Genomic DNA, 10,889 nt, shown 5'->3' with positions numbered 1-10,889 from the left:
TGGATGGTGGCCTGTTGTAGCCATGGTGATGAAGGGAGGCAGCCAAGACAGTGCAGAAATGTCACTGCCTGGCAGGGAGACATTTGGGGCAAACGCTTGGGCGATTAGATCTGTGTCACTGGGTGCTGCCCTGCTCCTCACACTGCTTTTTTGCTGCTCTCGAAGCCGTTTAGCGGTGGTTTGTCAGAAGAGGTTATCTTGAACACTCTGCTGTCCAGAAACTGCCAGCGTTTGAAGGAAAGGGGGATGTTTGGGTTGCCCGGTTTGACCTGGATAAGCTGAAAAGTGAGAGAGTTTTCTCCTGATTGCTGCTGCATTACAGCTCCATGATGCATCGGTGCTGCGAGATCTTCCTCCAAGTGCTTTGTTCCTTCAAACTGCAAACCTAGGTTAATTGTGATTCTTAATGGGGAGAGACTTTAAGGCATTTGGCTCAGGTTGCCTCAGTTATTGTCGGAAGTGCCTGGAGTAATGATCTTTCTTTTATGATGGCAGTAGTTTATCCTCTCTTTCTCGAGCAGATTTCCTAGTGTGGTTTTCCAGGGAAAGTATCTAGTGGAAGTGGTTGGGGTTTGGCTGTTTTAACAGTCAGGAGGAGTCCTGGAAACCAAATGAGCAGCCTCAGTCATGGCACAGAATGATGACCTCGAAAAATCATAGGGAGATAGGGATGGGCAGTAGCTGTGGGTCCTCATCAGATCTAACATTTCTTTGTCTGGCCTTATCCCCACCATGCCCAAACCAGAAGATGCTGTAGGAACACCTTCAAGTGCCACCTAGTTTCCTTTGCAACCCATCACCAAGGAGACTGGGGCAGGTCTTTGTGACCCAGAGCACTCCAGGCTCGTTGGCTGGACCACAAGCTGGAGAGCGGATGAGCGGAGCTGCAAGGTGGCTTGCCTTTTCCTGGGATGGGTGGCTGAAATGACTGACAAACAGAGCCAGCAATGAAAACCTGTGTCAAACTGCTGCCCTCCAACGGCCTCACTGTGCTGGAACTGGGGAGGAGGAAAGCGGGAGTCCAACCTTCGAGACCAGGCGGTGGTAAAAGGCTGGTGGCATCAGCACCGATGCAACCTGCACTCAGTCTCTTCCTGGGGTTGAGAAGGGGAGGGTTGGGAGAAGAGAAATTCGGTTTCCAACTGCCTCACAGAATTATACACGAGCTGCACCTTGCTGGTTATTCACAGCATCCCTGTCCTAATGTTAGGTACTGAGACAGCCAAACCCAAGGTCTGGATCCAGCCCTAAAGGACTTCTGTTTCTCAAACTGAGGATGCAGCAGGCAGTGGAGTTGGGGAGCAGAGGGCTGTAGGGATTTATTCAGATAGGGTGATGCTTAGATTTGGCTGTTTCGGTCTGGCCATCAGCAGAGGTGAGCTGCCCAGACAGATGGACGTGGTTTGGCTATGTTAGTGCCTGCAGTGATGCTGGTGTGGGTGAAAGCTAGACAGTCTCTCACTGTGGAAAGGGGAGCATGCAGCCCTTCATGCCTCAGTTTCCCCCGATGCCTGCTGAGTGCCTGGACACTCGCAGTGACGAGCTCTCCCTGTGCTGTGGGTTATACCACTGTCATTCCGGGGATGTGACAGGGCACAGCCTGCTCTGCTGTCCCACACATCTGAGGGTGGGAATGGGGACAGAGGTGCTCCCAGCCGCCCATCTGCCACCCTGCTGGTCTTGGCTGTTCTCACTTCCAAGCCCAGAGGATTTTTGCCAGGCACCAAGGAAGACTGGTTTTTTTTTTTCCTCTGGGTTTTCCACTGCCACCTAGTGATCTATTTCTCACCCTGGACCTGCAGCTCAGCCAGATGGTTCCACTTGTCATGGGAGCCCATCTATGACCAGTGCTGGGGTGAGGGCCTGCAGTGGGTCCCTGCACCTCCAAAATAAGCCCGACCCTAAGGTCAGCGCCCATCTGCACCCCTTGGGCAGCTCACTCGTGTACTGAGTGGTCAGTTCTCAGCCTCTGCAGAAAAGGGCTTTTGCTCCCTCTTGGGACTTTGGACTCTTTTTTTTTTTTTGGCAAGCTGATTTTGTTCTTGCCACCAGCACTTGGGAGGTGTGTGTGATGAGTTCTGTTTTGCTTTTGTTTCACTCTAGATCATTTCAGTTGTTTCCTTACCATGGAAACTCCCCGAGGCTTGGTGACCCACGGGCATGGGAGGGATGGAAACAGGCTCCTCAGGTTCAGTAGGGTTCAAACCTGCTGACTTACAGCTTGAGAAAGCACTCACAGGGCTGTACCCTTGGGCAGAGCCTTGTTTCTGGGCTGCCAGGACTCATCCCGTACCTCCTTGCCCCCTCAACGCAAAGTAAGCCAAAACCACTCCTGGGGACAACCTCCACAAGGCTTTATTCTAGCTTCAGAGAGGAGAACAAGGCTGGTCAACACTTGTTTTCAGCATGGTGAGTGTTTTCTCTGGGTTAGCTGGTGACACATCTTTGTGCCAGATCCTGTGCGCCTTCAGCTCAAGGAAGTTCAGTGCCAGGGCAGAAGAACCTGCCAGACTTCGTCTCCATAATGTGAGCACAGTGCCAGCTCCAGAATGGATTAGGGGGCAATAATTTGGAGGGTGGCGCATGAGGATGCAGTATGCCTCCAGGGAGGAGATCTCCTGCCCTGGCACACCCAAGCTGGAGGCAGGGGAGGGACATTGTGCTCAGGCAGTGTCTAGACTTTAGACACCCATGCACATCATGCCGGTGTTGGTCACTGCTGTGTCCAAGCAGGGAATGTTGCAGGTACATTGCCAGGTGACAGAAGTCCTGCTGGGCAGTGTGCAAGGGCAGGCTGGAAGTGAGGAGATTAGTAGGACATGGAAGATACCTGTGGAGGTGAAGGCTGAGCCACAGCCGTGCTGCAAAATCTCCTTGGCAGGGCTGTTTCCTATGCAGGGATGGGACCAGGACCTGCTGGTTTCAGTGCATGTGTGAGGGTGGTCAGTGTGCGCCTCTGGATGGCAGCAGGGAGGGAGATTAATAGGGGAGAGGTCTGAGGTGGCGAGGCTGGGTCTCTTTGGTCCCTCTCTTAAACTTCTGGGTGGAGGGTGGCCCATGGGAAAGCACTCACCCCTCACCATGGTACCCCACAGGGTCAGTGAATCTTCTTCAAAAGCAGGTGGATCCCGTTGCTGGACTTGAGGACAATCTGCATTGTCAGTGTGGGAGGCTTGGATGGGTTGGGGCAAAGCTCGAAGCGGAGCAGGGTCAGGGCGAGAGCCACCTTTATCTCGTTCATGGCAAACTGCTGCCCGATGCAGTTCCTGAGGAGAGGATGATTGTTTCTTCATGTGAGATTTTCAGGAGGTGACCTGCCTGGACCAGCTAGGCATTGTCCCTGCCACATGTTCTGCAAAGCCCAGGGAGGGACAGCATCCCAGAAACACCTCTCCTGGGTCTTCACTCTGAGGTGACACATGAGGTGTCACTCCTACTGCAACTTTCATCCCTGAATGCCCCTGAGCTGGGCTCAGCCCATGCGCAAGCTGGGGGACCTTCAGATGCTGTGAGGATGATGCCACAGCAAAATGTATCCAGCTCTGTGGTGGGGTATTGCTGTTTTTTTTACTAATAAGCATTAACCAAAAAATAAAGATGCAAGATTGAGAGAACTGGGGATTACTTCACTAGAAAATGCGGTGCAGATCCAGCTAAAAACTCAGACACCCCAGAAAGGTTATTTTTGGCTGTGTGTGGAGTATCTGTTCTTGCAAGTTACTGAAACCTCAGTATCATGCATCTGTCTATTGATACAGCATGGGAACTACAGAGACTTGAACACAGCTTGGTTTTGAGGTGCACTGGGTGTTAACCCCTAAACAAGGGAGCTCAAGGCAGGCAGCCTTGTGTGAAACCCTATAGTGGCCACAGAGCTTGGGGTGTGGGAAATGCTCTGGAGCTGGTGGAGCATGTGGAGACCCTGTTACAGAAAGCCTGCTTGAGTTGGCCAAGACAACTTGTCTCATGACCACTTAAAGAGGATTAGCTTCAGCAGCTTGGCTCTGTGCTAGATGTCCCATGCAAGGAAGCCTACAGGGAAGGAGAAGGATGAAGGATCTCCCACCTGGATCCATAGGAGAAAGGCAGGAAAGCATGGGAGTGCCTCTGTGCTGAGTTCTCTGGAGAAAACCTCAGGGGATTAAAAATCTGTGGGAGAAACAAAGGCTGTTTAGTCACTATTTGATATAAGCAGCATTAAGTTCTTCCCCAGTCCCCAAGTTAGGGCTGGATGTTCCTGGGGGAGCTGCAGCTGTCAGGCATCTCTTCACAAAGCCACTGGGTGGATCTTCCCCTTGGAGATATCCAGATCACCCACTGCAGCACCCACGATGCCTGCATCCATGGCAGCAATGATCTGTCAGACTCCCTCCAGAGAAGCTTGATCCTGGCTCTCCTGACAGCCACTGGAGAGATGCAGCTGCGCGCCTTCCTTCAAGTTTCCCAGCTATTTGTTTCCTTGAAGCCTCTAAGATGTCAGCTTCGAATCCCACACTGCTTAGAGGCTTGGGACTTCTTATATCATGCTGGAACCTAAGTCTATCCCAGGCAGCTGAAAGAAGTCTGACTATCTCTGTGTCACTATGCACAAAAATAGACTATTCAACACTTTTCTCTTTCCCGGCACTTGGTCACGTTCCAAGGCTTTGGGATATTTGTTAACTTCATTGAACTTTGCATTTAGATGTGGACTGTTGGAATAAGAATGGCAAGGAGGCACAGGCTGCCCTGTTCAAGGGGAGTGGATGTCTGGGCTCAGAGATCATCCACCCTTTCTTTTTGAAGGATGAAATACCTCGGGGTCCTCCCACACATCCTGGTTCCTGTGAAGAGCAAATATGTTCACTCCAGCCTGGCAGCCTGTAAAAGAAAAGTGAGAAAAAGCTCATGACACCTCAGAGTGAAGACCCAGGAGAGGTGTTTCTGGGATGCTGTCCCTCCCTGGGCTTTGCAGAACATGTGGCAGGGACAATGCCTAGCTGGTCCAGGCAGGTCACCTCCTGAAAATCTCACATGAAGAAACAATGGCCTCAGAGCTGTGCTCTATTTTGGTACCAGTGGATGAAGTTTTGGACTTGGCCAGGATCAACACTCTGCAAGTCACCTTTGAGTTCTATGAACACCCAAATGCCCTGGACCATGTCAGTGGACTCCCTCCAGTCACCCTTCCAGGAAAGATATGATGATGAGTTGTGGTGGTCCCATACAGCCCTTTGCAGAGAGAAGAGAGTCTGGAAGCCCCACCGGTCCCTCCACACAGCAGCTCTAGTGAAGATGCCCCACTTGTCACAGACATTAGTGTGAAGGATGAACAAACTCAACAGACCTGCTGGCAAGCTGCGTCCATCAAAAAATGTGATCGGTTTAGAGAGGTATCGGGACACAATAGGAACTGACGGGAACAGGCGCAAGCTTTCTTTGATGCACATTGTGGTGTAAGTCATCTTTCCAAGGTCATCCCTGAAAGCAAACCTGGAGGTCAGGCTTTTGAGTTTGAGTGGCAGCAATGAGGACACCAGCAACAGGAACTGGGTGGGCTGGATCACCGTGTCTCCTGTTGGGGTTTCTTCTTCTAGTCCTTCCTTTGCTGCCAGCACTGATACATCAAAAGCAAAATACCCCAGTGCAGATGCAGTATAGGGTGGATGAAGTTTGCTTCTCAGGATCAGTGAAAAGAGTTCCAAGTTAGGGAATAACAAGTCCTAGCTCACCTCTCGATGGTATCTCGATCTCCCAAGATCCCCTGGATCTCCTTCCTGCACCGTTGCTGGTGATCTGGTTGTAATGCCAGGCAGTAAAAGAGCCAGGAGATTGCACTGGCTGTTGTGTCGTGACCCTCAAACATGAACGTGTCCACCTCGGCATGCAGATCCTTATCAGATAGCCCAACTCCATTTGCATCCTAACAAAGAAGAGAGTGTAACGTTCTCAAGCACACATTAATTGGCCTTGCTCCTTTGGGTATAAAACCAAGCCCAGATGCTGATTAAGAAGGGTCCGATTTGGTGTCTCTTATATCTCCCTGTACCTGAGGAAGTTAGTCAGAAGATACACCCACTGTATTCGAGAACAGTCAGACCTGCTGACTGCCAACTCTGCAGTCAACAGAGCTACAGCATTGGACTTTGTCAGGATACCAGATCCCAGCCCTTCAGAAGGACACCCTCCTTGATCCCCTACCATGGGTCCCCGCTTGGTTTTTCAGTAATTTGGTTTGGATAACTTTTGTTTCACATTGAGATACAGAAAAAAGTACTGGCTCCAGAAAGACAAAGGGAGTACAGAGTGTATGTCCTTCCTGAACACCAAATGTCAGCTTCTGCACAGAGCATCTGAAGATGTCTGTGAAGGTAAAACTACAGAAGGTAATTAAAAAAACTCTTGAGAGGACTACAGCCAACGTGGCACCCATGTAACCTTTCCAAAAATCTCATTCTTCTCTGGTTTCTGACAGCTCACTTATTTTAAACTGTTTATGTGCTCAATGAAAATGAAGATGAAAGTCCGCCCAAGCTATTCATATTCAGTCAAAGCACCTCACACATTTGTACTTCCTTTCCTTTCAATCCACCTTTTCCTGGGCTAGGAAATTTGTAGCAGGGAAGCTGTTACCAGCAATTCCAGCCAGGGGTGGTGAACTTCCTCCTGATGCATCCTTGGTGCCACTTGGGTATGTTCTTTGGCATTTGATATGATTATTCCAAACATTCACCTTGCTACAAAGAAGAATGTCCAGAAAATCCAGATGCCTTTTTTTCTGTATCTTGTCATGTTCCTTCTCACTGCAGAAGGACTTTTTTCTTTCCTTTATTACTTTATCTGCGTAGAAGAAAGATCAGTTAGATGCACCCTGCCCCTCCGGAGACCTCATGTACTTTTCTGCTTTGTCACCAGCTTGGACTCTTTTTAATGTATAACCCTCTGGCTAGGTCATGCTACAGGCTCACCTCTGAGCTGCTCCAGATCCAAGTGAGAGAGAGGTTCAGCTGGGAGACAGGGCTGAGGAGAAAGGGGGAGAAATACCTGTGTGGGCATGGGCCAGTTTGCAGGCATCCCGAAACTCACGGCCTTTGCAAGTTAAGTCATAGAAGACATCCTTGTAAGAAAAAGTGTGGACTCTGTCAACTAGGAGGTAGCTCAGGTCATAAATAGCTCTGATATAATAGTCTGAGTCGCTGTAAAGAGACCAAGGTTAAAGCCGGTGTTAGTAACATGAATGGGGAAACAGGAGCACTTGCTTTCCCAGAATTTTAAAGTCCAGTCACCAACCTCTGAGTCTGACAGTTGGAATTGTAACTGAAGGCGCATTTCATGATGCTGTCTAGTGCCATCAAGCTGACATCTTGAAAGATCTCTACTGACTTTCTCTCCGTGGTCTTCTTTTCCCACTTATCCTAGTGATAGAGATGGGTAAGGAGGGACAAAGTACCACCTACGATCAGGTCATTCTTCCCCACCTCTCTTCTCAGAGCCACACTGCTAACTACTTTCTTTTCTGCAACCAGAGCCCCTAGTTCACTGTGTGTTCTGTGACTCTAATCAAGCTCTTCTGTGCATTTCTTAATCAAGGTTACCATTACTGGGCTTGGAAAGGCTATCCTAGCAGTGGCTGGTTTTACTGGCAAGCAGATGACAGAAAGAATAAGTGGAATGGCCAGAAGAAGGTGGGGAGATCAATTTCAGAAATTTAAAACTACCCCAAAAGTTCAATGAAATTCCAGGAAGCATCTAAGCCCAGTCTTTTTCCCTCAGTGATTCCCAGACCTGATTATTTTTGCGGATGCACAGCTGCATGGTAAAAGCAGCAGGAGTGGTGATTCTTACTAGCATCACTTTGACGGAGTCTGACATCAGGGACACGTAAGATTTCAGCACATCGTAATGAAAGGCTGGAGTGAGCAGCTTCCGGTGCTGGAACCATTTGCTTCCTTCCAAGACCAACAGCCCCTGCCCTGGAGACACAAACAGCAAAGGTGCAGTCAGCTCCTCCATACTCTGATCATGGTTCTGACAGCCCTGCTAATTCTTTTGGCCATGGACAATCTAACATGCAGAGTCTGAGAGGAGGAAGAGTTGTTGGTGGAGCCTTTTCTCCAGCCTCTCAGAGGCCATTCTCAGCAGCGCTCTTTGGATGAAGGACAAGATATCCCCACGTGTCCTTCACTGTGACCAGGTGTGCTCACATAATCTACCCTGAAACCAAACCCCTGAGGCAAAGGACATGCTCTCTCTGATGGGTTTTTCTGCCATAAATAAGATACTTAGAGGCCTTTTGCAGCACAAGCTGACAGTTGTTACGGGACCCTGAAGGGCTACGTCAAAGCTGTGTGCAAGCCATGAGCCTCCCTGTCCTTGGTGTGTCTCATCCACAGCAGCAAACTGAAGGTTGCTTTGTGAAGGCCAAGGTGTGTGATCTAAGGCAAAGACACCTGATGTGCTCCATGACTAGATAGGCACCACCAGTACTAATGCTTTCACTCAAACAAACCCTCTCGCTTGCAAGCTCTGGTTTTAGAATGGAAGAAAGCAAAATGAAGGAAGGCAAAAGAGAAGCTGTGGAAACATGTAATACGGCTGAAAGAGATAATGGAAGAGAATGACTTACCGATCCAAGGTATGAAGAATTTGTAGGGAATTTTAGGCTTGCAATCTGTAAAACAAAATAGATACCAGAACAGTATGAGTGGAAAATGAATTCAACATAATCCCTAGAATTGTTCAAGACCAGGCTGGATGAAGCTTTGAGCAACCTGGTCTAGTGGGAGATGTTCCTGCCCATGGCAGGGGGGGTTGGAACCAGATAATCTCTAAGGTCCTTTCCAACTCAAGCCATTCTATGATTCTATGATGATAGCAAAAAGGAAATTCAGGATAAATTGGCACTAGAGTTCATCCTCTAAATCACAATGTAGAATTAGTCTCATTTCAATATGGAATATACTCTAACACTAGAGGTAGAACTTAAAAGTGGTCTTCTACAAATATGACCTTACTGGACTTGATAAAACCAGAGACAGGTGTAACAAAAATTATGTCTGGAGAAAAAATGGCCATGGCAAATCTCAAAGTTGCATACAATGGAGGTGAATTATTGGAGATGCCCATGTATGCACCACTCAGAGGCATTATGCTCCGTAAAAGGAACAGAGGAGAAGATCTGAGATGTCTTCTGAGAGCCAGTGGCACGCCAGCACACCCATATTACTGGGTTTGCTGGGAAACATAGATATTGTGGTGGTAGATGGTGGTAGAAGACAGTAAGATCAGCAATAATGGAGACAGTGGGCTGGGAAGGAAGAGGCACGTGAGCACTCTTTTTGCATGAGAACACAAACTGTTCAGTGAAACCTAGGGTGGGCTGGGAGTTTTTGAATGGGAACAAAGCGGGGATTGCAATAGCTGTGAAGGAAGCCAGCAGAGGGGATGACTTTAGGCAAGTTTGTCATGATTTTCTCGGGAGGGAAGTGTCAAGGACACAACTTCCCAAAACCAGCACTTACCTGTTTGGCCAAGTATGCTTTTGGCATATTCAGGATGGTGGATTATTAGAGAAGGCACGAGTGGTCCAAACCATCTGGGAAAGGCATAGGGGTATTCCTCTCCCCACGACACCATCTGATTTAATATATTATCAGCAGTTATCTGCAATAACAGTTAAGCAGGGACTGAACTCAGGCAGAAAAACAGGGACCTGCCAGGGAGAGCAGAGGCTAAACTTGCCCTCTCATGGAAAGCACATGCAAGGCATCCCCTGGGAAATGGGGAGAGAGGTGGCAAAGCTGCCTGAGTTGCCGCGTCCCTGCAGCACAAGGGAGCTCCATGGAAAGTCCCTATCTGGGGTCCAGCTGCAATCGACCCACGTTAGGACAGCCTGGCCTCACAGCAGCTTGGTGTCACACTCGGGAGCTGCACTGGCACGGGCAATGGCAGGACACCTGATGAACAGGCCAGGGGGACCAAGGCTGTTTACAGCCCTGTTCTCTAAATTCAGCAGTGCAAGTTGGGCATGCAACATGAAAGCAAAACCATTTGCACTGTAGGAGGATGCAAATGCTCGTGATCAAATGCCCTGCTTATGTGGCCATGTCTTCTTGGGTGCCTCTAGGAGGAGACACTCTTACTGGTAGGAGGTTTAACATAGAAGTGAGATGTTTTATGGTTGCTCATATTTGATAACTTCAGGAAAGCTCCAGAAATCAACTAACTGCATGTTTAAGCACATGATCTCAAACCACACGGCTCTTTTTTACCAGAAGGATGCCCATCGTATATTCCCTTCTGCCTGCCCTGCAAAAGCCTGGGCACTCCCTTGTGCAAAGAAGACCTCTCTTGTAGGAAGGAACACAAGCAGAGGACACACACATGCCACCTGGTGCCCCCTCACATTCTAACCGATATCTTCCACAGTTGTTGGGATAAAACCCACCCTGACTGAGCCCAGCTCCCTCCTTACCAGGTGATTATTGCCGTAGAGCCAGTGTTTTGGGGGACCAGGGAATGCCTCCAAAGCTTTAATGAGCTTCCTTCTCTCCCGGTAGAACTGGGCCACCTTCAGCAGCACGAAGATGGCAACAAGTACCACAGACAGCTGCAAAAGGACAACAGAAGGTCTGGCTATGTTGTCCAGCAGAGACATCATGCTGGTCCTGCATCCAGGATGCCTGACAATGCTTTCTCCTGCCTGCTCCTCTTCTGCTCCTCCTGCACCTGTGCCTGATGGGGAGCTGGGTGCAAGTAAAAATCCTCTCCCTCCTGCTCTGCTGGAGCTGAGCCTGGTGAAGCACTGCTGGTGACAATTTATAGCAGCAGGAACATCACAGTAAGTGACGCGTCAGCTTGGCCACCAGCCTGATTGCCTGCTGTTCCCAGTTACTCTTTGACCTGTTTCC

General features: G+C 49.2%; 1 protein-coding gene across 1 annotated transcript; it reads right to left on the bottom strand.

Annotated features, from left to right (window-relative positions):
* Window positions 1-3,097: 3,097 nt before the first annotated feature.
* Window positions 3,098-10,639, bottom strand: LOC104273733 (cytochrome P450 4B1-like). Its single transcript, XM_009869145.1, has 12 exons — window positions 10,454-10,639; window positions 9,501-9,642; window positions 8,606-8,650; window positions 7,825-7,952; window positions 7,270-7,394; window positions 7,024-7,175; window positions 6,713-6,819; window positions 5,712-5,902; window positions 5,327-5,460; window positions 4,796-4,860; window positions 4,067-4,149; window positions 3,098-3,266 (listed from the first exon to the last, which is right to left on the bottom strand). The coding sequence occupies exons 1-12, from the start codon at window positions 10,637-10,639 to the stop codon at window positions 3,098-3,100; spliced, it is 1,527 nt and encodes a 508-aa protein (XP_009867447.1).
* Window positions 10,640-10,889: the final 250 nt, after the last annotated feature.

Source organism: Apaloderma vittatum, unplaced genomic scaffold (assembly GCF_000703405.1).
Source record: "Apaloderma vittatum isolate BGI_N311 unplaced genomic scaffold, ASM70340v1 scaffold8685, whole genome shotgun sequence".
In the NCBI taxonomy this organism is placed as follows: Eukaryota; Metazoa; Chordata; class Aves; order Trogoniformes; family Trogonidae; genus Apaloderma; species Apaloderma vittatum.
This window is presented reverse-complemented; position numbering and strand designations above follow the sequence as displayed.